We start from the raw sequence: 25,531 nt of genomic DNA, 5'->3' as shown, positions 1-25,531 counted from the left end.
AGCGCAAATTGTATATTTCTTTTGAAACTTGCGCTACCAAATGTATCATCCCTGAGGGAACCAATCATTCACGTTCTCAGCTCAACCATCGTCCCTCTTTCTCCTACTTCAAATTCTATATATCATGAACTTGTAAACCTGGTAAGCCCTTTTAGCGGGAAGTGGCCATGAGATCTTCGTCGAAGGCAGTGGCGTTTCTATTCTTCGCGCCAGCCCTCCGTTGAGCTTTCGCCAACCCATCAATGTAGTCTTCTCCCAGTTCCAGTCTCACATCGACTCTCGCAATATTGTCTATCATGGCATTGATACGGTTCTTCTCCTTTACGAGATCTACCCACAGCTGGGATTCCGTAGACATATCCATGCTCACATCGTCCTTGCCAAAACGAAGCACAGTAGGCCCAGAGGGTTCGGAAGCTTGGACAAGTCGTGCGTTTAACTGGCCATCCGCTATCATTGAAGCGATATACTCCTCTAACTCTTGGGTGGAGCCGCATTCGTAGGAGACTCTGTTTGCAATTTCAGGTATCGATATCGCTGAAAACACTTTTTCTAGTTTCAATATAGAGAACCGCCGATTTGCGGCAGGAAGCTGGTATACAAGGCATGCGTTGCCATCCTGCCATAGTCAACATGTATATCCCTCTCAAAATAAAGTTACTAGAAAAGGCTTTTGACTTACCTTATCCCAGACATCAATCCCTACCATCATTTCTGCCTCCAATCGTTGCAGAGTACCGTCTCGGAAGATTTCTGCAAGCGCCTCATAAGGTCGAGATAAAGATTTATATATCTTCACTGCAAACGGAGGTATCCCTCGGGGCAGATCTGAGACCTGTTAAGGGATTATTAATCTAGACAATCCAATATCGGTACTAAGAATGAAAAGGAATAGTTAACCTACCTGTCCTTTGGCTAGCAGACGTACTAGAACCCACTTCTTGTACGCTTCAACCATGATCTTACTCACGGCATTGGTGACTGGAGCAGCCATAACAATGTGCAAGAATCTCAGTGCGTTATCCCACTCCTTTCGAATCATGTAGATCATGGCACCATATAGGTAATATTCAAGATACGTTTGGTGAGTGATCTTCCCCGCTAGCCCAGAGGTATCTGTAATGAATGTAGAGCTGGATTGGTCCTTGACACATGGGAGAATTTGGGCCCGTTTATGGTAGGTTTTATCCACTGATGCAGGGATATGAAAAATAGGTTTCTCCAGTACTGATAGCGCAGCGCGACAAGCATTAGCTTTGAGGCATGTACGCACAAATAAAGTGTGCGTTATTGTCAAAGTAGAGCATGATGGATCTAGCCGAAGCAGAGCATTCTTAAGAGGTTGAACAGCCAGCAGTGACTACAAGTATGTCAGTTAAAGCTCTACCAACAGTGCAGTTATTGCTTCTCTATAAGCACATACCTGATATGGAGAGTTTGCAATCGATGCAATGATTTCAACTAGCCTTGTGAACTCACGCCCCGCGTAGCGGACTTGGATCGGGTCAAACGTCTCAAAGAATAATAATGCTTTCTTCCAACCTTCCCCGCCTGGCTGAAAGGATGATTTATCAGACTTTTGAGCAACCTGATAATAAGCAAGAAGCACATTCAAATATGCTACAGAATGTAAGGCTGGGTCCAGTATCTAGATAAGCAAATATATTAGGCACTAATGTTTAACAGAAGTCATAACAATGACATTGATGAGAATAATATACGGAAAACACAGAATGGCCCAGAAATAGAGTATTATGCTCACCTCAAGATTATTTCCCTGCCCATTTGTGCTTGAACCGACTAAAGCATTTACCGATAGCTTTTTTACATTGACACAGAATGCACGTATTGTCTTGTCATACTCCACATCCGATATCTCCGCCAAGGGAGGGAATGACAGCAGCAGCTGAGTAGCCATATTCCGGGGGCAGTGTAGGTCAATGGAAAAGTGAGATTCGAACAAAGGGAGTACTTGGTAGGAACTCCCTACACAGACAACGATATCAGGCTTCCTTGAATTGAACACGACAATAGTGGTATAAGCTGAACGTGGCGGTAGCAAAGAAGAGCCCGCTGCAAAACCCGTACCCTAACCGCAAAAAAAGAGACCCAACTCCAGTCGTGAACGTCGTCGAAAGGCGAGGAGAGAAGTACCAAGCAAGCGAAGGTCCAGCATGTAAGCTTGTCGACTTTGGAGCGTTTAGAAGGAATGAAGTAGATCCATGTTGAAAGAGCTGCTTATGTAAGTACTTTCGGTATGTAATATTACTCGTTGATACCAGCCCCAAGACGTAATAAGTTACTAGCGCGGCACAACTTCCACCCCCACCATTACAGGCCAACCTTGGAACCAGTCGTAATAATAATATCATCGATATAGATCAGAGTACTCTATATCAGACCAGGCACATATATATTAGCACTTGCTGCTGCTGTCAATTTTCCTTCCGGAATCATGTCGTTGACTGATTCTTCTCCAGCTGAGATAGCAAAGCTCGCTTCTGCAGGTGCTAGACAGCTGGCTATCCTCTCGTCTGACGCTAGGAACAAGGCCCTTGTGGCCATACACGATGCACTCAAGAAGAACAAAGATGTCATTCTCCAGGCCAATGCCAGAGATGTCGAAGCCGCTACTAAGGCAGTTGAGAAAGGAGATCTCAGCTCGAGTATCCTGAAGAGACTTGACTTGGCTCGCCCAGGGAAGTATGACGATATGCTCAAGGGCATTCTCGATGTTAAGAACTTAGATGATCCGAGTATGTAGTAAAAATATCTTATCCCCTGCAATTGTTCGTCGCATGCTAATTCTCCTGTCATTTTTTAGTCGGCAATATCTCGTTACGTACAAAGCTAGATGATGGCCTGATCCTTGAACGGGTTAGCTGTCCAATCGGTGTTTTGCTGATAATCTTTGAGGCTCGTCCAGAAGTCATTGCCAACATTGCAGCTCTCTCCATTAAATCTGGAAACGCTGCCATCTTAAAGGGTAGGTTTGTCCTAGGGAATATAGCAAGAAATACAGATGTTAACTATGCGCCAGGTGGAAAGGAGTCAACCGAATCATTCATAGAAATATCTAGGGTAATAGCGGAAGCTGCCGCTACCACCGAAGTGCCAAAGGCAGCTGTCCAGTTGGTCAAAACACGAGACGCAATTCTCCCACTTTTGGCATTGGATGACCATATTGACCTGGTGATTCCCCGGGGCTCAAACGACTTGGTGAAGTTTGTGAAAACCAATACAAAGATCCCTGTCCTTGGCCATGCGGACGGAAGATGTGCCATCTACCTCCACTCGGATGCCGACGCCAACATGGCTGAACGGGTCATAGTTGATTCAAAGCTGCACTACCCTGCTGCATGCAATGCCGCGGAGACACTCCTGGTGGATGAAAGAGCATTATCAACCATTTTTCCCAAGGTAGCTGCGGCTTTAACTGCTAAAGGAGTCACTATGAAGTGTGATCCTAAGTCCAAAGCGGCACTCCAAGATAAACTGGATTCAGCCCAACTTGCATTGCTTAAAGATGCAACCGAGGAGGACTACAACACCGAGTTCCTCGAAGCAATCATAGCTGTGAAGACTGTTGAGGGGACAACCGACCAGTCATATGTGGATGCAGCAATCGCACACATTGGGGGTCACTCGTCAAAGCACACAGATGTGATATTAACATCTACGAGAGAGCTTGCTGAACGCTTCTTGAGCGCGGTTGATAGTGCCGGAGTTTATTGGAATGCCAGCTCCAGAATGGCAGATGGAATGAGGTACGGGTTTGGCACAGAGGTTGGAATAAGCACCAACAAGATTCACTCGCGAGGCCCAGTCGGATTGGAAGGTTTAACAATATATAAGTACTTGATCCGGGGTGAAGGCCATATTGCTGGTGACTATTTCCAGGGCGAGGGCGGTAGAACCTGGAAACATGAAAAGATGGACATTTGATATGAAAACGGCCGCATTTTATATAGATACCAGATTGAACTGAGAAAAAGAAACAGTCACAATTTTCTTGCGTGCCGCTAGATCGAAAGGTCATGCCATTTTGGTAGGAGAATTATTTCACATTAGGGAATCCCTGTAGCAGTCGTGTATGGGTGAAAAGGGGTAGGAAATTCATTTCATTTCAATCACAAGTACAGCTACACTATTTTTATAAGCTGACTTTTGAAACAGTATCCCATCAACAGCCACTTTAAACCTTGAAACCACGCGATCTTCTTCGTCCACGAGCCCGCTCGAATTTGCGTCCCTTGCTGGCAACAAGTGGTTTCTATAAAAGTAGCAACGCGTTAGTCCCATAGAACCATCCCCAACGTGGGCATATATATATATATATCGATAATCGAAAACTAACCTTTCCGCTGTGTGGGCCGAATCCGAAGTGCTTGACGGCCTCGCGAGAGTTCTTTGGTCCGCGCAACAAGATGGTGTTGGCACCAGTTGGGGCTCGGAGAGCAAGCTGGTCCAAGGTCAAAATCTCACCACCGGCCTTCTCAATTCTGGCTCTGGCGGAAGAGGTGAGGCGCAAAGCGGCAATGGACATCTTTGGGACCTCGAGCAGGCGGTTGTCATCGGTGATAGTGCCGACGACAACAATGGTCTTTCCAGCGTTGGCTTTCTCTGATCCCTTAATGCTGGATACAATGCGCGAGAGAGAAACTGGTGGGCGGTTGATGCGGGACATGAAAAGACGGCGGAGGATGACCTTGTTGAAGTTGGCGTCCGTACGGCCTATAATTCACACAAAATACCCCTGGTTAATTTCACTCTTCCTTCACACTCTAAACATTTTTTCACATTCGCGATCTTTTCGGAGGGGTTTCTTCAGAACGTACGGGCCAGGAAGCGGTAAAGCTTCACGAGGAGCTGAAGGTAGACATTGTCGCTCTTTGGAGCCTTGCGGTGGGTGTTGCGGACGTGGTGACGGTCCAAATCGATACCTGCAAATATTGTTTATTAGCAACGGATTGAAACAACTCGCTTCCAAGCTTTTCGAGCGCTATGAACACGAGATGGCAGTCTAAAAGCTGCTCAAGACATCGAAAGACACAGCTACTTACCCATGGCTGCGGTGCGAAATGGTCTTGCTGGTGGACTTCTTTTCGCAGCGGCGTGGTTGAACAACTGCTCGAGTTTCAAGAATTTTTGGCGATGAATTTTGGTGAGTGGAGTGTGTGGGAAGAAGCCCTACGCTAGGCCTAAAGGGGAATACATCACGTGATATAAAATCTTATCTAGGGACGCGGTTTTTGTAACGATCCTAACGCTTGTCGAGGAGCACCGTCGACGGTAAATAATATGATAGAAGATAAGGCGAGGAAGAGTGGGTGAAAGAATATAACTGTGGTGTTTTGGTGTTCGTGTTGTCTCTATCTCAAACGCCTCGAAGCCGATTTTGAACCAAATGTAGCCAAACTCCTCACTCCTATACACATTATAATAAACCACAGCCTCGAAGAACTATGCAGCCAAATGAAGCGAGGCGAGAACTTCGCCTGTCGTAGGAATAACTATCAAGAGAAGCTGTATTAATGACCTGTCATGCCTGGGGCCCATGTCTTGCCAATCCGGTTGACCTCTTCAACGAACTGACGGCTGGCGATCCCCTTGGGCTTTGGCTGTGTCTGGTTTTCCTTCCCGAGCATATTATCATCCGGGTTGTAAAAAGGATTCTGCAGTAGTTTTACATATGCAGTTTGTAAAGCTCGGAATGCCTGGTTCACAATGTAAGCATGACCTGTACATAAAAGCGGTTATCAGCATATGCGTACTGGCTTCAGATCAGAATCCCGCAGCCCGACAACAGGCAAAGACCGCTCATGCTCTGCGGAAGGTGCTGAGGTTCTCCCTTCAAGGTCCACGACAATCGCAAACTTGACCCCTGTGTTGGTCAACCATCCGTAGACGGAGAGTCTTTCATCCAAAGCGTGGAGCAGGCCAAGGTCTTGATCCACGGAGGTATGCTGTTGCCGCATGTCAAATATATCTAGGCTCGAATTCAAGATGAATGAGAATTCAAGTTGATCGTCTGCATGCGGCTCAAAGAGGGACATGTGCAGTAGATTATTCTTTTGCGGTTCTCGATGTCAGCTTGTATATTTATGAACATGTGGTATACTGGGTGGAAGTCCGAACCTGTTTCCCGATAATGCCAATGCAAGCAATCGACGGGGACCCCATTCTGGCTGAGATGATTTGATATACGGGAGTTAGACCGAATATGTAGCTGAATAGATGACGTTGTCTGTCAAGTAGGAGAGGATGTGACGTTTAGTATGGTGAGCGATGCTAGGGCCCGTCAGTTATTAGCATCTAGCATGTTGTGCTGAGCCACAAACTACGACTAAACTACAAAGTGACATCAACAGTGAGGTTCGTACACGACTGCATACTCAATCGAACAATTACTAATAGATTACTCCATATATACCGGCCAAGGATAATGCATCAATTCTTTATCGGAATTAACTTACAGCTGCATGAATGGCTCATCAACAAATGAAACTTGTATTGATAGTCGCGAATTAGATGTTTAGTGGAGCTAGCACGAGTCTGCCAGCATGGCTTGAGCAAGGATACACCACCAACCTGTTAAAACCTGTCTCTCAAGGTTATGGTTAAAAGAAAGGACGCCATAGAGCTCTAAGATAGATTTTACCTAACGCTGATAAAAGGTGTTTATACATCGCAAGAAGACCCAGTTGCCCACTAAAAATAACGAATAGAAAGAAGAACATGCAAGCACGAACGAAGAAAAGGAGATTAAGGATAAAGAACCGAGGTAATAGAACGGGAGGGAAGTCATGACCTGTGAGGAGGGTTAACTGTCGGAGTAGAGGGATACTACCCAGTATAGCAACTAGTTCCTCACTCCCGTGCGGACTAACATAAATCGGCGATTTCTGAAGGGCGAAAGATACGGCTTTCCGACATTAAGACGGAAAAGGGGGGAGCTTCGCAACTTGGCGATTGACCTACTCAGCAGTGTCCAACTCGTCATGTGCTGGGGGAGGAGAATCCATGGGAACTATATCGAGTCAGTATTCATAGATTGACAATCAGCAAAAAACGAGATTGTAGTTTCATTACCTTTCCTTTCATCTCCATTAGTGGTACCGTTCTCACGCTCACTTTCGCGGCGTTCACGGTCATCCCGGTTATCTCTATCCCGGTCACGCTCACGCTCACGGTCGTCAGGGCTGCGAGAACGGTCTCTATCACGACGATCAAAGTCACGGTCACGGCGGTCGTCCTTCCGTGGCGAGTAGTCGCGGCCTCGTCGTGGGGATGGAGAGCGGTGGCTGCGGCGTGGTGGAGTGCGCTCCCGACGACGGTCACGCCCGGAATCGAAGCGCCATGATGCGGATGGCGGAGTGCGAGCCCACTGATAAACATATGAGCACGATATCATAAGAACAAATACGGATCATAGGCCCAAGCTTACCTCAATCTTCAAAACGTCATCACGGCCGATGCGCTTGTTGTGCATTTCATGGTAAGCGTCGTCAGCATCGCGACGGCTCTCATATTCCACGAAGGCAAAGCTGAAAATGTCATCAGTTCGTCGTCGTTGCTTATCAACCTAATCTGGACCTATGAGTATCTTACAGTCGGCTTGAAGCTGTCCTGGGAGCTGGGATATCGCATCTCACGAGGCGCCCATATCTTTAGTAGAAATGTTAGCAACAAAATACGTATCCACCGCCGCTTTTTTTGTTCTTGATAGGAAGAGTAAGGATAAGAGATATATATATGCGTATAATTCCGTATGAGCCTCACAACAAGAACCAGCCAGGGGGGTATATGGTAGAAGCTATCTTGATGGACGAGGGAGCTCATCGTGAACAGAACTTGATGCCAAGGGCGTTCGGGGGGCGTAGGACCGTTGACGAGACAGGGACAGAGGAAGAAAAGAATATCGCTTTTTTGACGGTTCGGACTCAAGACGTAGAGAGAAGGATCGGTCGAGAGGTATCGATCAGGGGGAGCTCGACGATGAGGACATACCGTTCGAATTCGTAGGCGAGTTCTCGGGCTCGAGTGCCGTGGCCAAAACCGGTAACGTAAAGCGTCGTGCCGCCGCCACGAGACATGCTGAAGGGTCGAGAAGAACAACAGGGGGAAGCCCTACTATAGAGAAGAAGTTTATATGCGCTGTATACGCGTATAGCAAGACGACTGCGCTGTGTCAAGAGCTGTCGTATGTCCTGCAGGCAGCAAAAAGGTGGACGTTGTTCCAAGGCTGTTGTTGGTTGTTTGTTGCTGGAAGGAAAAAGGGAAAAAAAGGACTTGGAGGAAAAAGGGAAGGACGGCCGGAACAACCTCGGAGCTACCTTGTTCCGTTATTATGTAAGATATGACGTAAGCTTAACAAAAAACGGGCTTTTTCTTTTCTTTTTTTATTTGTTCATAAGAAAGAAAAAAAAAGACAACAATTTCGCTGCTTTGCAAAGGACGATTCACCTTCCACTCACTGGATTAACACTCTGGAGCAGGTCATTTGAACGCCAGAGCATTAGCTGTTCTTTGTGTTGTTCACTTTTACCTTACATCACTTGTCCAGGCTTAGATGGAGCCGTGACTTAGCCAGCAAGTCACTTGTTCGCCCTGTTGTCACCAGCCCAGCCCGGATAAAGTCGAGATCCCCCTAAATATTCTCGCCTATCAAGCCTCGCCTGCCACTCTATACATCCGGATGGTTTAAGACAGCACACAGTCGACTCGACCGACCAATCTCCCCTCCAGCAGCTCTCTATTTCAGAGCATGTTTCGCTCTAGACACTTCACTGTTGCCATTTGCCCCTCTTGGGTCTAGCTTTCGCCTTTCTCCAAACCGGAGTCCGTCCGTCGGCCACTTGCGCGCAAAGCAGTTTTCAAAGCTATAAGGATATAACACCGGGGAATATAGGTAGTTCCATTTGCCCGTCAGCTGGTAGTAAGACGGTTACTGATTGTTTCTCTGGCCTGAAGCTATTCGACTGTAACCCCTCACGATGAGTCTCAATCGCAAAGACGATAATCCAGACGACAGAGCCGCTCTGCGTCACAGCTTGACACAGCTGCCTGCCGGAGCTGCAGATGTATTCCCACAGGCACAGGTTAGAGCTCTCTTCGACGGTTAACACGCTGTTTTCTACGGAATTGACTGTGGCGGGCTGACAGTGTGGCTGGATTTACTTTATATAGGTCAAGCAACGAAATGCTACCCTCGCAGCGGTGACCGAGAGGTTAGCAGACCCCGTCGTTGCGGCCTTCATCGGCGGCGGCGTTGCAGGCGCCGTATCCAGAACGATCGTGTCTCCGCTAGAACGGTTGAAGATTCTCCTTCAGGTCCAGAGCGTTGGTCGAGAAGAATACAAGCTCTCCATAGGCAAAGGTCTTGCTAAAATGTGGAGAGAAGAAGGCTGGAGAGGGTTCATGCGTGGTAACGGAACAAACTGCATTCGAATCGTTCCATATTCCGCAGTTCAGTTTGGAAGCTACAATCTATACAAAAAGGTAGAGGCTTGAAAGGTGCTCTCCATTACTAGAGAATATTTTGCTAACTGGCTTCGATTCTAGGCATTTGAACCGACGCCTGGCGGAGAGCTGACTCCCCTAAGACGGCTTACATGCGGTGGACTCGCTGGTATTACGTCCGTCACTTTCACTTACCCCCTGGACATCGTACGCACCCGTCTTTCGATCCAGTCGGCATCCTTTGCGGAACTGAAAGGTCAACATCAAACGAAACTACCCGGAATGTATGAGACAATGCGCCTCATGTACAAAAATGAGGGCGGCATCGTTGCGCTGTACAGAGGAATACTCCCTACCGTTGCCGGCGTGGCTCCTTACGTAAGTCTTACCTGGAGGATGTCCCCGATGTCATCGACTGCATCAGCTGACCATGCAAAGGTTGGATTGAATTTCATGACGTATGAATCAATACGAAAGGTCCTCACGCCCGAGGGCGAGTCAAACCCAAGTGCTCCGAGAAAACTATTAGCCGGAGCCATATCTGGTGCCGTGGCTCAAACATGCACATATCCATTGTGAGCCTCCCCTAGACCAACCAACTTCACCGGACTTCCCAGCTTACATAACTTCTAGTGATGTCCTCCGTCGTCGGTTCCAGATAAATACCATGTCCGGCATGGGATACAAGTACACTTCCATCTTCGATGCTGTCCGAGTAATCGCTCTTGAAGAAGGCATTCGCGGCTTCTACAAGGGCATCGTTCCAAACCTCCTAAAAGTTGCTCCAAGCATGGCCAGCAGCTGGCTCAGTTTCGAGCTTACACGGGACTTCTTCGTTGGTCTATCGAAATAGACGAACCTCACTAACCACTCAATTTCCTTTCTCAACCTCATCCATAGATTCATATCTCCTTCGTTATGTCGATCTTTTTCACTCTTCGACATTGGTTGGCATCTAGAGCATCCTGGTGATTTCCTGACTCCAGTAACTTCCTTTCTACCTTTTCTTCCTTCGTCCTTGTCTCACATCGGATCTTATTGTTTGCAGCATTCTTTTTTTTTCTCACAATTCTTCTAAAAAGCGGTGATCGGTTTCTCCTGGGGAAGACGGGACGATTAAATAGATGTAATTTTAGCTTTGGCCAGATCTAGGACTAGATTTTTCTTCGATTGAGATAGAACTATTTTCCTTCGGTTTCCAGGATTTACTTCCAGGCTTAGAGAAAGGGTTGGATCTATACGACTTGTATTGGCCTAGCTAGTTCATGAAAAATATGTTTATATATATATATATTTATACAGCTCTACCGGATTTTTCATTGTGTCATCACTCTGATCGCCTGCAGAAGGATGGCAAAGACGAAAGCTCTGCCAACAGATGGTATCTGTAGACAGTCAAATATTTTCCCAAGGGCCTCTCCAGTCGCATTTGCACCCATAATACCCATTAGAGCTGGCGGCATGCCTCTACTTATCAGTAGTGCCCGGGCCTTGATCCTGAGCTGTTCTTTCTGCTCTAACGATAGCGGAGGAGGATATGCCTTTATATCCTCCTCTGTTGGTAAGCTGCTTTTGTGTAGCTTAGTTATATACCCAGCTAGCGCCTCATCGGTCGTATTGCCATCAATGATTGAATCTTGGAGTAGAGCCCGAATAGCCTCCAAACTAGGGTTTCCCGGGCGCAACAGGAAAGATTTCGAAGCGTTCAGCAGTCTCTTCCGGATATTCCACGCCGATGAAAGACTGTAGACTTCGTTGATTACCGCAAAAAGCAGTTCAACCACGACGACTGCTTCTTCCTCTGAAACAGGGGCGTAATTGCGACCCTCCGAACTTCTCTTTGGCGGTGATTCTATACCATTCGAGCTGGTGGATTCAGCTTTATCTTTATCTACTGGCTCTGCATTGGTCTCGATGTTGCCCGCTGGGGGAAGGGCCACATGCGGTGCATCTAGGGTATCCGGTGATGACTGCGGTGTAATATTTCCTTCTTCTGCTAAATTTTCACAAGAGCTAGCCAACGAACTACTAGCACGAGCGGTCGAAGTAGGTAATTCAGCACTGATATCTCCCGATTCAGTTTCTTGATGGGCTGGCTGCGGCTGGAACACCGTTCGAGGCCGCTCCTGCAAGTTACTCATTGAGAGATTCTTAGAGTGAGCTGTGAAGCTCTTCATGGCTGACGGTTGGATATCCATGGAGGTACCGCGAATAGCCGTAGGCCTGTCTGCTGCATTACTGTTGACTCGCTTCCTGCTGTCGTTCCCCGAGGCCCCGAATATCCCTGAAACCCCGCCGACGAGGGCCTTTCCACTATTTGCAACACCCTTCGGCGCAGTTCCCAGGACACCCATTACTCCCTTGCCCACGTTTTCAAAAACAGCCGCAGGTGCTGCAAACGGAAATCCAGACTTAGGCAAGGCAGAGTCCGGCTCGAGGCCGGATTGCCGCCCCTTCTCCAAAAATTTTTTTATCCCCTCACATTCTGCTAGTTGCTCATATTGTAAAGCTGCCTGTAGGTATTTCTCAAGGGAAACTCGTAAGCTACTTCTGTTTCTTCCTTTCCACCCAGGTAATTCATTGTGGTGTAGGGAGAAATCAGAAATTCCAGATACAACGGAAATCCGTCGTAGAGTTTCATGCAGTATTTCAAAATCGCTATACTTCCTAGCAATCATCCAGCCAGTAAGCTTAGTGTTGCTGGGCTCAATCTGGATCAGATACTCGCTCGTTGGCTTTGAGCGTATATTGCTTTTGTCATCTTCGTTGAAGTCTTCGATAATGGAAACCGAGGAGCCGCGAAACTGCGAAGGCTGTGCCGTAACTGGGGAGGGGCTAGCACTATCTAAAATTGGCGTTGTTTGGCTGCCAAGAGGGGGGCTATTGAGAGGGTTTTCGTTGACGCTGCCGCTTGAGCCAGGGGTGGGTTTGGGATCGGTGGTATTGGATGAAGAGGAGTCAGTGGGTATATGTGTATATACGGCAGAATCCCTGCTTGTCTGCTCAGTGTTTTGTGGTCTAGGGGTGTCTCCTAAGTTTGCTACTGTACTGAGATTTTCATTATGTGCAAAATTGATATCGGAAAGCTGCTTTGCAGACTGCACTTGTTCGACTGGCTTCTGATCTCCAAGATTAGGAGCAATATTGGAGACCTCCCTTTCCAATTCATTGGTTGTTGGAGTCCCTGTACTGATCGGCCTTTTATGTTTGATGTTGTCTGCTTGCTCTAGCCCTGCATCAATGGCATTCAGAAGCTGCGGCTCCCCTTGCTCAAGTAGATATACAATCCAGGTATTGATATACTCTGCATCAGAACACATATCTATAGTGGGTTGTAGTATCAACCGAGACAAAACTTCACGCAGAAAAATGCGTAGAGGACCACAGTTATAAACCGATGGTTCAAGGAAGGTTTTGAGTATGTCTGTTCCAACGAGACCAAGCTTATTTTCCTGTTGGTCGGATGATAGCACATTGGCTAGACTGCTTTCTGGGTTTTTGTCCAGGTATTCGTCTATAGAGTCCGCCACGGGCCTAGACCCGGTTGTGGCTGTGCCGACAGCAGCAGACAGTTCACTGAAGAATACAATCATGAAGGATGTTGAATTAGTCGCAAACTGCAGGAACATGTCGGCAGGCCGTTTGCGGGAAACGCGGGATGACACAGCCAGGACCATGCTCACGAGTGTATTGCGGCATGCTTCAGGAAACTGGTCCTCAGATGGTAAAATTGGTTTATACCACCAGCTAACAGGATAATTAGCCTCATACATACCTTTAGAAGGATCCAGAAGTATTATCACGCTCACCTTACATAGTCTGCAATCACCGAATTAGTTAGAGCAGTCAATGCGACTTCTGTTGCTGGCCCCATCCTCGAGTAATCTAGGGCAGACTCTCCTGAGCTAGCGGCCTCATCGTCATCCACCTTGGAGGCGTTGTCAGCGTATAAAGCTGTCAACCTGTTGGCCACCTCCAAGCTAAGCTCATGCCGTTTGCGCTTTGCTGCTCCTTCATTATCACCGTCCGCTCCGCTGTTCTGCCCTTCCCACCATATGTGCAGGACCACTCCTCCAATGGCACCAATAAGAAGAAGTGCAAGCCTTCCGAACAGCACATACGACACGGCAACAGCGCCGGCCGCAGTTGAAATCAAGGTTGTTCTGTCCGCGTGTGCAACGAAAAGGCTGACTTGGTCGACAAGTGACTGGGAAGTAGAGTTCGGTGGTATAGTAGCAGGCTTCGGTTGAGCAATGGGTTCAAAGTGCGCGGTGGCAGCGATTTTTTCATCCTCTGTAGCCATGGCTTGGTTGTTGCATCAATTATGGGCTTGAGCAGGCAGTATATCCGTCGAGGTGCATTCTATTCCAGTAGCCAGGGTTGGCGGCGGCGGCGGCCCCGATGGAGTTGGTCAAAGAGGAAAATCGACTTTCAAGGCACAGAGCGCATATTTCGAAACAGAGACATAAATCAAGGATATAAGGAGCTGTGAAACGGCCTTACTCCCATCCCAGACAGTGGCCACTCATCGCATCATTGATGTTGGAAGCTGTTGGAGCTTCATGTTTGGTCCGTTTGTTTGATAGATCTGGCGATAAGGAGGCGAGGCGCCAGTCACGTGCCATGTCTCCGTCTGTGGATGGAGCACCCACCACTCCCGCATCCACCGTGTCCGCCAGCCCGCGATCAAGGTCCCAGGCTCTGCTAAACAGGCCATCATGGAGGCTATAAGACGCAAGCATTCAATATTCAATCAATTGCAGCAAACTTCAGATATGCTCAAAAAAGCCGAGCAGAAGAAAAATAAAGTAACCGAAGAAAAGAAATAACACATGCGGCACGTGATGCTCATGTGCCTTGGCGGGTCAAACCGGCACATGCGGGCTTGGCGTTGATGAGTCAGCTGGGGCCCTGACTTTTTTTCTCGTAACAATTTTTTTTGCTTTGAAATTCGATCGGAGGGAAAGCGTCATCAAGGGTTTTGAGCATTTCATCTTTCCTATCGTCAGTCAACATAGCAGACGGTCGAGGTCGTCGGCAGCCAGTCAATCTGCACTAATAGACTAATATATAATACTATCCTATACGTGTCGGCCTCAGTCGGGGCTGGGGTTAATCCCTCGTGTCGTGTTAGCGAAAGGACGTCAAATCGGTTACTCCTCTTCTCCGTGCCAGAGCGACGATGAAGGTCTTCGAGTCCACATGCACATTCGACTACTCCTGGGACGAGGTGTCCACGGCCAACTGGCGTAAATACTGTCCCTGGAACGAGAAGTCGACCCATGTCATCGCGGTGGACGTGCTCTCACACGATATCAACCCAGAGTCTGGCATTGTGAGTTCTTCCTTCTGATCTCTCCGAGACACAGCATTGAAAGTATCTTGGATAAACTGGCTAATCTTATGGCTTCTCTCATAATAGCTACGGACAGAGCGCCTAATAACATGCAACCAGACGGCCCCTCAATGGATTCTTAAACTGTTCGGAGGCAGTTCGACATCTCACGTGTACGAGGTATCCTATGTCGATCCGCGATCAAAGAAAGTCACTATGTGCTCCACGAATCTATCATGGGCCAACGTCCTTAAGGTGCGGGAGGTCGTCACCTATCAACCATCAAACTCGATGCCCGGCCACAAAACGGACTTTAAGCAGGAGGCCCAGATCACTGCAATGTGCAGCGGATGGCAGAAGATCAAGAACAAGATCGAGGACGTTAGCGTGGAAACTTTCAGCCAGAACGCGAAGAAGGGCCGAGAGGGCTTCGAGTCTGTCCTCGAAATGAGCCGGAGGGTCTTCTTGGAGCACAAGAAGGAAATGGAGGCTCAGCGCGCGCACCAATAGCCAACGGTTCTACGGTTAATATTACTATCAATACCCTTGGGGAAGCCTTAACAACTGGCCACGCCTATTACTTTACCGATAACTACGGGCTCTCTCTGCCACGCAATCGTCGACATCGATCTTGAGAAACCGGAATATCTCCCCTCTATATCCCAATACCAGCGGAGTTTACGGCTTTGACTTTATTTCCCTGTGAGCGGTTTGCGTTTACCTAAATCACGACTACATTAAAAAAGAAAGACCGTGCTTTATATTTGATTTTTGGCGTTGGATACCATTTTCTTTTGTTCATCTGGGTGGCTAAATAAAAATGGGAACGGCGCAACTCGGATTAGATGAGCGTTCCCCTTTGTTTTCCATTTCTACTTCTGTTCCTTTTTTTTCTTTCCTTCGTTTATACCTCTTCTTCATGTCCCAATATCGATGTCCGATTGTACACTATATACATTATACAAGTGGGGAGACAACTTTAGAGGCTAGTGTTGCAGCACACAATTACATGTCGTGATGACCTTAGAATTATTACTTTCTCTCTCGAGTAGTAAGTCAATATTGATAAACCAAGTAAAATGCAACAAACAAAATAGACTGGGTATATGTTCATTAGATCGTCATGAAATGATGTCAAATCTATCACCGATAGACATAGCTAATTACAAAAGAAAGAAAACTCAAACCGTTGTTCAAATTAGCCCAGCAGTCCACCTAAAACCACACGTCCAACGCCAGCAACCTCGCTCTTCGCGCTGGCTCGACTGGCATCCTCAAACTCTCTAACAATACCGCTTACGATTACTTTTCGTATCTTTGCATCAGCCTTGGTAAAGAGCTCCCCCATGGCAGCATTGCAAAGGCTAGGGTGAGAAACAAGAGAAACCAGCCTCGAATAGCAGTCGATAAGCACATCGCATAAAGTGGCGAATATCTCAAAGTAGTCAGGGTCAAAGGGCAATGAAGGCGTTAGGAGGAATGTATATTCTTCACCAGGGAGCAGATCCTGTGATTCAGAGTTAGACGGGAACGTGGAGACTGCAGAGGTACCGCCTGCGGAGGCCATGTTACCCATGGGCTTAAGTTCAGAGTGGTGATCTACTCCTCCTGATTGCATGGGCAGACCGATCTCGGTAGCTGAGCTTGTCCGTCTCACCTTGGTGGACTGGCCTGACCGCTTGAACATGTGCGGCAGCCTTGCGCGGGCCAGAGTTGCAGCAGGTCCCCCATCCACGGAATGGATTTGTTGGAAGGATTCGAACTCGAGCAGGAGAGCGTTGAGAGATTTGAGATATTCGGATAGTCCCGAGCTGACATCCAGTATCGGCGGGAGGGAGAATCCCAGGAAGAGGAAATTTATGGCACGGCGGGTGAGTTTTCGTTTCTCGAAGTAGGGCATGCGAGCGAGGTCAGCTTTGGAGAAGTGTGTGGTGTTAAACCAGTATACTCTGCCATTGTGACTGTTGGCCAATTGATATCATGTTAGCACGGAATTCCCACGGATAAAAAAAAGGCAACAGTCATGGAGAGGGGAAGGTATCTCACGCGCTACGCAGGTAATCTAGTGTCTGTATCCGTTTTGATGCAGTTTCGTGTATTTGGGTGTATATATTAGTAGCACTCTGGGGACCAAGGCTGTTGTTCCCGGTTATGGGTGTAGATAGAGTGGAGGACGAGTTGAACCCCTAAACATGTTTAGATGCCAGAAAAGAGGCACAGGTGGTAAGCATTGGAGTATATATCGAGATTTACCTCTCTAGCTCTAAGGTTTGGGGGAGGAGCAAGGGAGTCTCCCCTGGGCATAAGAGGCCCGACATGAAGAACGGCCGAGTACTCCAGCTTTGCGGCTTTGAGGTATATGAAGGTATATTAAGACGTAAAAAGAAAGGAGAGAGAGAGAGATAGAAGCAGAAATAGGACAGGAAAAGGAGACATCCAACGTACAGTGTTGTGAGCCGAAGCCTTCTCCGTCTCGAGCTTGGGCATCTTTATAGCTGACTGCATCTCCTCGACTGTTCAAGGGTGTGGAACCCTCCTCCTCTCGCGCGGGAGCCGATGGTACATGCTAAGTCCTCGATGGACCAAGAGACGGGCAAGGTGCAGCGCCTCTCGAAGGGCCTGCGGGAGCTGTGGTCGACTTTTGTTGGAGATGTGACGCTAATGCGAGCCTTCGACGTTGGAACGAGCCAGGGATTCGAAGCAGCAGTGCAGGATAAGGATGGATGACGGAAGAACGAGGTCGGAAATACGGTACGTGACAAGACGGCCGGCGGGTCAGGGGCAAAGCTACCAGCGATGCCATAGAGCCAGGGCAAAGTTACCGAAGTTCCGTGTAACGAGGGCGTATTGTCGGGCAAGGGGAGAGAAGCTTAGTCATCAAGTGGTGCCTTTTCTAGTTTGCGAAGAAGAGAAAGACGAAGAGGAAGACGAGAAGAGACGGAAAGGAATACGATGGCGAGCGCCACTTGGGAGGATCGACTTAGTAGCTAAGGACTACACGCGATCACTTACTCATTTGCTCCTGTAGAAGACACACGCCGGACCGACTGTTCTGTGTATTTTTGCTGCTGCTGGGATGGCAGCGTTTGAGCGCGGGGCCCTCCCACAGCCGGGCCAGTGGCCAGCAGATCCCCAGGAGGATGTCGAGATATCAAAGGACAGGATCTGGGTGGATGGCTGCTTCGACTTCAGTCACCATGGTTCGTCAATTGATGCATTGGATTACACTCTTCTGATGGCTGTCGTTCTAATGAGCTTGCTTGGTTAGGCCATGCGGGAGCCATGCTACAGGCCCGCAGACTGGGAAAAGAACTGCTCGTTGGCGTGCATTCGGACGAGGAGATAGCAGATAATAAGGGCCCTACCGTCATGACCCTTGCTGAACGGTTGGTCAATCAATACTCCTACGGCTTACAAGCGGGATCCATTTGTTGCTATTGCTGTCTTCTTCTTCTTATTGCTGATTAGCCCTGAAGGATCGCTGCCGTGGATGCTTGTCGATGGTCATCAAAGTCCATCCCGTACGCTCCATATGTTACTTCTCTAGACTGGATATCCCACTATGGATGTCAGTATGTCGTTCATGGTGACGACATCACCTCAGACAGTGACGGTAACGACTGCTACCGGTTCGTCAAGGAGGCAGGCCGCTTTCTAGTGGTGAAGCGTACCCCTGGCATCTCGACCACTGATCTGGTCGGCCGCATGCTTCTCTGCACCAAGACGCACTTTATCAAGTCTCTTCTTGCATATATCACGGGAAAGGAGGGATCTGGTACTCCTGAAGAGATGGAGGAGACTAGCAAGAGCCATTTCCAGCGTATCAGAGACTATGCCACAGACGAGACAGGCCTACGTCCAGGACCTGAGGTCTGGCATTGGAACGGCCCTTCGACTCTGAGTACGCCTACCACTACCGGAACCCATGAGCAGCTGCAGCAGCTGGTAGAAGGTATAAAGCCGAAGCCAGGACAGAAGATTGTTTATGTTGACGGTGGCTTCGACTTGTTTTCATCCGGCCATATCGAGTTCCTCCGCCGCGTACACGTTGAAGAAGAAAGGGAGGGAGATGCCCGTGGATGGTTCCATCCAGACAAAGCAGCCCAGAGAGTAAAGGAACACGGTGAGGACTACGGACCTGCGTACATCGTGGCTGGTGTACATGACGACGAAGTAATCAACCGCTGGAAGGGTCTAAACTATCCAATCATGAACATCTTTGAGCGAGGCCTCTGCGTCCTCCAATGTCGTGTAAGACTTGTCCCTCCCCTTCAAATAAGTACATCAAACTAATGTTTTCCGAAGTATGTAAATGCTGTTGTGTTTGCTGCCCCTTTTACTCCAACTGAAGCATACCTCAAGGCCCTACCTTTTGGAATGGCTGATGTGGTGTATCATGGTCCCACAACCTTCATGCCTCTAACCTTTGACCCGTATGAAGAGCCCAGAAAACTAGGGATATTTAGAGAAATCGGCAATCATCAGTTCCAAAACGTTAATGCTGGAGAAATAGTACAGCGTATCATGACAGCTAGAGCAGCCTTCGAAGAACGGCAGAGGATCAAGATGCTCAAGAGCATCAATGAGGCAGAAGTTAAAAAACAAGAAGAATCAGCTAAGTTGGCTGGACAAGGTAATTAGATATATGGGGTATCCCATACTAATACCGTCTTCGTGCAAAACATTGATGAATTACAGTTGAAACTATAAAACTATTAATAATGTACATGACAGCTCCCCTTTCAACAGAGGACTTCGTGCTTAAATAAACTATTATTTAATAAACATACATATATCAAAGAAGCGACTTAAACATTGGCTATCACCTTCTTTGCTAACTGGCAGACTTCTGCGCGCTGTTTCTTCCTCTCATCCATACGTTTCTATATTCAGTAAGTGACAGTTATTAGTCACTAACTATACATCATTGGCCCAACGAGTAACAGACGGTAGAAAAGTACATACCTTTTGGCGGGCTTTCAACGCTTTTACAGAAATTTCTGCCATCAACGTAATGGCTTTTTCCTGTTTTTGCAGTTCTCCCAGCATAGCTCCCTGCTCAGCCTGTTGCTTGTCGAATAAAGCCGCAGCACGGTTCACTCTCTTCTTCATCACCCTCCTTTTATGATTCTTAGTAACACCAGCCCTTTCCACGCCGAGTACTTCAACAGCAAGGCAGACTATTTTCTGCTGTACTTTCTCCCATTCGCACCACAGCCGCTTCAGGGACCGGTTCTCAGCTTCTACCTTGCTCAAGAACGCATCCCGATCAAACCCGAACACATCTACAGAGTCTAATTCCGCAGGTTGGTCCTCAGCAGCATTTTTCCCGGTTACTGGTACCCGGAGTTGGCCCAATACCTTTGTGTAGTCGGCTTGTAATTGCTCTGCCTTTTGAGCATATTTTGTAGTCATCTTATCAAGGCGAGTCTTCATGGAGTCCTCAGTATTTGAAATTGCTGTAGAAAGTTCTTTTGCAATACCCTCTCGAGTCTTCTCCAGTTGTTCTGTTACCCGGAGTCAGAGTAATTCTAGTGCCGCAATGCCCAGTTGGCATACTAACCTACGAAGGAGTCCAGAGCATTTTGTCCGTCACTTAATCCCGCAGCAACTGAGCGTAGCTTGGCTGTATCCATTCTTAAGTCTGGGGGACTAGGGGGCTCCATACGGATGGAAGGTCTAAGTCTCATCATCCTCGCATTCGCTCGAGTGAATGGGGTGTGACCGGGTGAACGCTGTGATGCTGAGCCGCGGGTCGTTCGGGTTTGGAATATTGAGCGGTAACGGTGCGATTCAGCCATTGGATCGTTACGTATGTGCTATTGGGAGAGTGATGGTAGATATGGTATCTTGTTCGGTAATATTGGCAGACGAAAGAGATGTGGTTGGAGGCATGTAGTGAAGATTTCCTATTTGGGACTCTTTACCAAAACCGGACGCGCACGGCCTCAAATAACCCCCGTAGATTTTAATATTCCGCTGGGTATCGAGATAGAGTCAAAGAAAGTAAACCAGAAGCCTGGGGGTATAATTGGGATTGCACATTGAATGCATTGCATTCATCGGTTCAACATTGACCCGGTGGTAGAGACGTATAGACAGTCGAATTTACGGCTCATTAGTGAAAGAAGTAAAACATATAAAATCCAGAATTTGACCTTCTCAATAACGCCGACTATTGTAACATATACAAACACATATTTCCTCCTATGAGCAAGCATAGATTTGATCACTGCTCGGCCTGTACGACCAAGCCCTTATCTTCAAGGAGCTTAGACAACTCTCCATTCTGATGCATGCTCATCAAGATATCGCATCCACCGATGAACTCCTTCTCGACGTATAGCTGGGGAATGGTTGGCCAGTCGGAATATTCTTTGATCCCTATGATCGATAAAACTAGCAAGTCAGCCAGATAATTCAGATTTCATCATCATATTACGGTTGCGTCGCACCTTGTCTTAGCTCAGGATCCTCTAGCACGTTGAATGCTGTGAACTTCTTTGGGTCCAGCCCTTGTAGACCTAGAACTTGAATGCTAGCCCTTGAAAACCCGCATTGTGGCGTCTCTGGAGTGCCTTTCATAAACAGGACCACGGGCGCCGAAGCTACGGCTTTATCGATGGCGGATCGGGTTTCGTCGGAGAGTAGGCGTATTTGCAAAGGAGTGAGCCCAAATCTCTTAGTCGCTGGGTTTGGTAGGCGGGAGAATCGGAGAAGCTATCAAGGACGTGAGCTTGGTGTCAATGTAGAGCAACATAATTGTACCGTAGTCCTTACCGACGAAACCGAGAGTCTGGAAGCCATTATTATTTCCGCTGCTGTGTCTTATTAAAAGAACGATAATATGTTTAAAGACCCGGTGAAATGATTGCTAATACAGCAAAGTTGTCGGATGCTCTTGGGGAACTTTTTTGCATTCGGATCTAAGTTTGGCCTCGGGCAAAGCGGATATTATTAATCAGAGAAGCCAATCACAGGGCAAGAAATTCAATTGAGCAATATGTACTCCGTAAGTGAACTGTGAGAGACGAGATGTTAAATTAGTTATAGAGATTGTATAGTACAGGAGTACCTGGTTTACTCGTCGAGCTGGAACCACGGGTGGCACAAAGCAGCATTAGCAGTGAGCCGCTTCCCAGGGTCTATATCTGTTAGCCCAGCAATGAGATCCTTAAATACAGGATCAACTCCTTTCCATAGAGCAAATGGCTCGCGAGGAGTGGTTTCATCCCACCCGTTCCACAATACATTAAAAACTGCGCCCCAAGGATTCTCATCACCTATATGCTTTAAGAACGCAGCGACGGACTCATCGTTCCCAAAATATGAGAGTTGGCGCTGTAGAATAATCGCTTGGGCTTCCACGCCCTCTGGAAGAGTCTTTGGGTCTACAGCAAGGATGACATGTTTGAAGACTGCACATATGCACTGGTTGATCTCCATTAGTGTGATTACTATCAATTGGTAGTAAATTTCGGAAAATCTACTCACAACAAGCCCAAAAGAGAAAATATCGGATGATGTATTCACCCGGGCTTCTGCATGGGCTTCTGGACTACGCCACATCCAGTTCCCCACAGCTTTTCCAAGAACATTGCAGTTGGGAGGTAGAATTGCACTATCCTCCAGATCGGCAAGCTGAACTCGATGGATGACTGTTTCTCCTGCTTCTTTCTCCCAGTCAATCATGATGTTTTTTGCCTTGATATCTACGTTAGGGATATGAGTAATTATCACCATAGCAAGTGAGGGAGAAACAAATTCTGAACAAGCCATACCAGTGTGAACAATGTTCTGATCATGTAGCGCTTCCAGCCCGCGTAGAGCATCTCGAAGAATGCGCTTTGTGGTCACTATTGGTAAATCTTTTCTAGCAAAGGTAAGCAGGTCATCCTTAAGGTATTCATAGATAAAAATTGACTGGTTTGGCACAGTATCATGCAATAATCGAAGGCAGGGTGAGGTTGAAAGACGGCGATAAATGTCACGATAGTAACCGAAGTCATGGGTATTCTTTAGTATAAATCTCTGTTCCCCATCTCTAGTTCAATGGTTAGGACCCTGAGGCCTGATGATAAGAAGAGAAAAATGCAACCAAGAGTGACAGACTTTGCAAGGTAAACGCAAGTACCGGGAACTTCTTTCTTTTGAAGAACCTTTTCGATAATGTATCGCTGGCCGGATTCACCGACTATCTCTGCTCCAGTGGATGCAATTCTGTGTGGTTTTTTTGCCCCAGAGGGAAAGTTGTTCGAATAATTACGCCTGTAAACAGAAGCCAGGTAGCCTGAGGGTAGTATAGAACCCGAAAAGACATGACACCTTATTGAACGGTAGAGACTACCTAGATGCCTTCTTGTATGAGGAAGATAGACTGGACAAGAGGAAAAGACAGCATTAGACATTATAGTAATTTGAGCAAGAGTAAAGAAATTGGGATTTGAATCACCCTTAACTCCTTCCCATACCCAACTCCTACACACTCTGCTTAGGGACAAAATGGGTTGTCAAGCTCATGGCCTCAAGGTTGTCGGAAACGGCGCCTCTTTAGCCGACGAGCCGCATCCGAACAGCCTTTGCCCCACCCAACTTTAACTACTTATCCTCACGGCTAAAAAACTCATTCTTTACCTCCCCTTCTACATGTTATGCTCAGGTGGGATTAGCTACCAGTCTAAGGTTGAGAGGAAAGCTATAACAGATTCACGCAATGGATGAAGAACTAGCCCCGGCATTTTCAGCCGCAAACTATGTCAATGATGGGAAAACCCATATTCTGCTCGCAGCCACTGGCTCAGTGGCTACAATAAAACTACCGAATATAGTCACTTCTCTGGGATCCCAAAATAGATTTTCCATTCGTATCATTGTCACGGAGTCTTCAGCCAACTTCCTCAATGGACAGAGTGACGAACAGCCGAGTTTGCAACAAATCCGGAGGATGAAAAATGTCGAGGGAATATACCATGATGAGGACGAATGGAAGAAACCCTGGGTGCGGGGTGCGGACATTTTACATATCGAGCTACGGAGGTGGGCTCATGTCCTACTTATAGCACCACTGTCCGCGAATACCCTGGCAAAAATGACAGTTGGGATGGCGGATAACCTGCTACTCTCTGTTGTGCGGGCGTGGGACACTTCAGGCACGATTGATCCGGGAAAGAAGCCTAAGCCACGTATATTTGTGGCACCTGCAATGAACACTGCGATGTGGAAAAACCCGCTGACGCGCAGGCAGGTCGAAACTCTTAAGACGAGCTGGGGCTTCCAGTCTGAAACTGAAGGCGGCTGGGTGACAGTTATAAAGCCAATGGAAAAAGCCCTTGCTTGCGGTGATGTGGGGGATGGTGCAATGGAAGACTGGAGAAAGATAGTAAAAATCATTGAAGAGTACTGTGACGTATAGTATTAGGCTACTGAATATATTATACAATCTATTGATACAAACTCCATGTCACACAATTACAGTGTCACTTCTTCGTGTTTAAGATCTTCATTTTGATCAGATCTTCTCATAACATAGTCACCAAGTAGGCCAAGCGATATGGTGCTTCCCGTGAACCAGCAGCCGTACTTGAACCACCACCAACAATCCCTGGGGTCGGTAAGCTTTACTCGCCAGATCATGGTTCCCAGTGATAACATGGCACCACCACAGCTTCCCACAAAGAAGACAGGCCCAGCACCAGCCGCTACACCCGCCGCAGCAAGCAGACCAACCTGAACTGCTGCAAGCCCTGACATCACATATTTGCTATTGTCAATATGAGCCAAAGCAATCGATTTTATTCCTGCTTTGGCATCATCTTTGACATCCATATGCGCATATATAGTGTCATAAAGTATAGTCCAGGCCACATTGCTTGCATATAGAGCGGCACACGCTGCTAGGATGCTAGTATCACCCAAAACATCAACCCCCAGAGCAGGGAATCCCATCACCGCGCCCCAGGAAAATGTTAACCCTAACATTGCTTGGGGATAATTCGTCACCCGCTTTGCTAGTGGATATGCTGCAACGAAGAGGAGACTTGGAGTTGCATACCAGAAGCATTCAAAAGGGAATTGAAGGAGTATCGCAAGTCCAGCAAAGAGCTGAGCGCCAGTAAATATAATCGCGTCTTTCGGAGTAATAGCTCTCCGCGCAATTGGCCGAAACTTCGTTCGTTCTACATGAGGATCCAGGTTTCGGTCCCATAGATCATTTATCGTACACCCAGCTCCTCGCATGACTAAAGCTCCGGCGAAAAACAGGCCAGAAAACCAAGCAACTTCGAGAGGAGTAGCCATTGGCATGGCTAATGGCGCCGCAAGGAGTGTCGAAAAGAGGCAAGGGAAGTATAGATAGTAAGTCCCGGTTGGTTTGTCGAGGCGTATCAATTCCGCATATGGTACCCATTTCTTCGGAAGAGCAGCGAGAACGCCTGTTGTTGGTGGTGAATATCGCTCTAGCTTCTGGCTAGCAGCTATAGCGGGAGCAGAAGAATTATATCGCAGCAATGGCTCTCGAGGCTGTCGTATTTGGCTTAATAGTTGAAATTTTGATATGCTCGGTATTCTCCTGGTGTGCGGCGCATGGCAACCGGCAAAGGTATGTCGGGAAACAGCCAACCCGGCTCTAAGATAGCCACAGCTATGAGGCAGCATATTGATCATAAAGTTAGCACTGTATCCATGAAAATCCCCAATTGTACCGTCCCAATTGCAACCCTTAGCTTCTTTCGCCGC

General features: G+C 47.6%; 15 protein-coding genes across 15 annotated transcripts; 5 read left to right on the top strand and 10 right to left on the bottom strand.

The window, feature by feature from the left end:
• Window positions 1-151: 151 nt before the first annotated feature.
• MGYG_01916 (COP9 signalosome complex subunit 3) lies at window positions 152-1,918 on the bottom strand (the record flags this gene model as incomplete). Its single annotated transcript, XM_003177806.1, has 5 exons — window positions 152-619; window positions 683-835; window positions 905-1,360; window positions 1,424-1,648; window positions 1,763-1,918. The coding sequence occupies 5 exons, from the start codon at window positions 1,916-1,918 to the stop codon at window positions 152-154; spliced, it is 1,458 nt and encodes a 485-aa protein (XP_003177854.1).
• A 537-nt stretch (window positions 1,919-2,455) lies between these two features.
• MGYG_01915 (gamma-glutamyl phosphate reductase) lies at window positions 2,456-3,945 on the top strand (the record flags this gene model as incomplete). Its single annotated transcript, XM_003177805.1, has 3 exons — window positions 2,456-2,756; window positions 2,825-2,986; window positions 3,041-3,945. 3 exons carry the CDS (start codon window positions 2,456-2,458, stop codon window positions 3,943-3,945), a joined length of 1,368 nt encoding a protein of 455 aa, XP_003177853.1.
• Window positions 3,946-4,195: 250 nt separating this feature from the next.
• MGYG_01914 (60S ribosomal protein L18) lies at window positions 4,196-5,067 on the bottom strand (the record flags this gene model as incomplete). The annotated part of the gene is made up of 4 exons (XM_003177804.1): window positions 4,196-4,273; window positions 4,358-4,734; window positions 4,839-4,943; window positions 5,064-5,067. 4 exons carry the CDS (start codon window positions 5,065-5,067, stop codon window positions 4,196-4,198), a joined length of 564 nt encoding a protein of 187 aa, XP_003177852.1.
• Window positions 5,068-5,531: 464 nt separating this feature from the next.
• On the bottom strand, window positions 5,532-6,056 carry MGYG_01913 (hypothetical protein; the record flags this gene model as incomplete). Its single annotated transcript, XM_003177803.1, has 2 exons — window positions 5,532-5,717; window positions 5,775-6,056. The coding sequence occupies 2 exons, from the start codon at window positions 6,054-6,056 to the stop codon at window positions 5,532-5,534; spliced, it is 468 nt and encodes a 155-aa protein (XP_003177851.1).
• Window positions 6,057-6,494: 438 nt separating this feature from the next.
• MGYG_01912 (hypothetical protein) lies at window positions 6,495-8,224 on the bottom strand. The gene is made up of 5 exons (XM_003177802.1): window positions 8,011-8,224; window positions 7,612-7,668; window positions 7,448-7,547; window positions 7,093-7,387; window positions 6,495-7,030 (listed from the first exon to the last, which is right to left on the bottom strand). The coding sequence occupies exons 1-5, from the start codon at window positions 8,094-8,096 to the stop codon at window positions 6,978-6,980; spliced, it is 591 nt and encodes a 196-aa protein (XP_003177850.1). The 5' UTR covers window positions 8,097-8,224; the 3' UTR covers window positions 6,495-6,977.
• Window positions 8,225-8,996: 772 nt separating this feature from the next.
• On the top strand, window positions 8,997-10,315 carry MGYG_01911 (solute carrier family 25 member 42; the record flags this gene model as incomplete). Its single annotated transcript, XM_003177801.1, has 5 exons — window positions 8,997-9,101; window positions 9,190-9,501; window positions 9,565-9,840; window positions 9,901-10,037; window positions 10,096-10,315. The coding sequence occupies 5 exons, from the start codon at window positions 8,997-8,999 to the stop codon at window positions 10,313-10,315; spliced, it is 1,050 nt and encodes a 349-aa protein (XP_003177849.1).
• A 463-nt stretch (window positions 10,316-10,778) lies between these two features.
• On the bottom strand, window positions 10,779-13,765 carry MGYG_01910 (PX domain-containing protein; the record flags this gene model as incomplete). The annotated part of the gene is made up of 2 exons (XM_003177800.1): window positions 10,779-13,209; window positions 13,272-13,765. The coding sequence occupies 2 exons, from the start codon at window positions 13,763-13,765 to the stop codon at window positions 10,779-10,781; spliced, it is 2,925 nt and encodes a 974-aa protein (XP_003177848.1).
• An 879-nt stretch (window positions 13,766-14,644) lies between these two features.
• Window positions 14,645-15,307, top strand: MGYG_01909 (MSF1; the record flags this gene model as incomplete). The annotated part of the gene is made up of 2 exons (XM_003177799.1): window positions 14,645-14,797; window positions 14,885-15,307. The coding sequence occupies 2 exons, from the start codon at window positions 14,645-14,647 to the stop codon at window positions 15,305-15,307; spliced, it is 576 nt and encodes a 191-aa protein (XP_003177847.1).
• A 688-nt stretch (window positions 15,308-15,995) lies between these two features.
• MGYG_01908 (hypothetical protein) lies at window positions 15,996-17,284 on the bottom strand (the record flags this gene model as incomplete). The annotated part of the gene is made up of 3 exons (XM_003177798.1): window positions 15,996-16,758; window positions 16,844-16,983; window positions 17,243-17,284. 3 exons carry the CDS (start codon window positions 17,282-17,284, stop codon window positions 15,996-15,998), a joined length of 945 nt encoding a protein of 314 aa, XP_003177846.1.
• A 589-nt stretch (window positions 17,285-17,873) lies between these two features.
• Window positions 17,874-19,438, top strand: MGYG_01907 (ethanolamine-phosphate cytidylyltransferase; the record flags this gene model as incomplete). The annotated part of the gene is made up of 4 exons (XM_003177797.1): window positions 17,874-17,997; window positions 18,066-18,183; window positions 18,274-19,048; window positions 19,103-19,438. The coding sequence occupies 4 exons, from the start codon at window positions 17,874-17,876 to the stop codon at window positions 19,436-19,438; spliced, it is 1,353 nt and encodes a 450-aa protein (XP_003177845.1).
• Window positions 19,439-19,605: 167 nt separating this feature from the next.
• On the bottom strand, window positions 19,606-20,598 carry MGYG_01906 (hypothetical protein; the record flags this gene model as incomplete). The annotated part of the gene is made up of 3 exons (XM_003177796.1): window positions 19,606-19,680; window positions 19,763-20,304; window positions 20,361-20,598. The coding sequence occupies 3 exons, from the start codon at window positions 20,596-20,598 to the stop codon at window positions 19,606-19,608; spliced, it is 855 nt and encodes a 284-aa protein (XP_003177844.1).
• A 428-nt stretch (window positions 20,599-21,026) lies between these two features.
• Window positions 21,027-21,604, bottom strand: MGYG_01905 (monothiol glutaredoxin-5; the record flags this gene model as incomplete). Its single annotated transcript, XM_003177795.1, has 3 exons — window positions 21,027-21,181; window positions 21,253-21,517; window positions 21,578-21,604. 3 exons carry the CDS (start codon window positions 21,602-21,604, stop codon window positions 21,027-21,029), a joined length of 447 nt encoding a protein of 148 aa, XP_003177843.1.
• Window positions 21,605-21,877: 273 nt separating this feature from the next.
• On the bottom strand, window positions 21,878-23,205 carry MGYG_01904 (serine/threonine protein kinase; the record flags this gene model as incomplete). Its single annotated transcript, XM_003177794.1, has 4 exons — window positions 21,878-22,228; window positions 22,292-22,509; window positions 22,579-22,841; window positions 22,910-23,205. The coding sequence occupies 4 exons, from the start codon at window positions 23,203-23,205 to the stop codon at window positions 21,878-21,880; spliced, it is 1,128 nt and encodes a 375-aa protein (XP_003177842.1).
• Window positions 23,206-23,510: 305 nt separating this feature from the next.
• Window positions 23,511-24,209, top strand: MGYG_01903 (phosphopantothenoylcysteine decarboxylase; the record flags this gene model as incomplete). The annotated part of the gene is made up of 1 exon (XM_003177793.1): window positions 23,511-24,209. One exon carries the CDS (start codon window positions 23,511-23,513, stop codon window positions 24,207-24,209), a length of 699 nt encoding a protein of 232 aa, XP_003177841.1.
• Window positions 24,210-24,265: 56 nt separating this feature from the next.
• MGYG_01902 (para-hydroxybenzoate-polyprenyltransferase) lies at window positions 24,266-25,450 on the bottom strand (the record flags this gene model as incomplete). The annotated part of the gene is made up of 1 exon (XM_003177792.1): window positions 24,266-25,450. The coding sequence occupies one exon, from the start codon at window positions 25,448-25,450 to the stop codon at window positions 24,266-24,268; it is 1,185 nt and encodes a 394-aa protein (XP_003177840.1).
• Window positions 25,451-25,531: the final 81 nt, after the last annotated feature.

This window comes from Nannizzia gypsea, genomic scaffold (genome assembly GCF_000150975.2).
Source record: "Nannizzia gypsea CBS 118893 supercont1.1 genomic scaffold, whole genome shotgun sequence".
Taxonomy (NCBI): Eukaryota; Fungi; Ascomycota; class Eurotiomycetes; order Onygenales; family Arthrodermataceae; genus Nannizzia; species Nannizzia gypsea.
The sequence above is the reverse complement of the archived record's forward strand: the minus strand, read 5'-3'. Positions and strand labels throughout refer to the sequence as shown.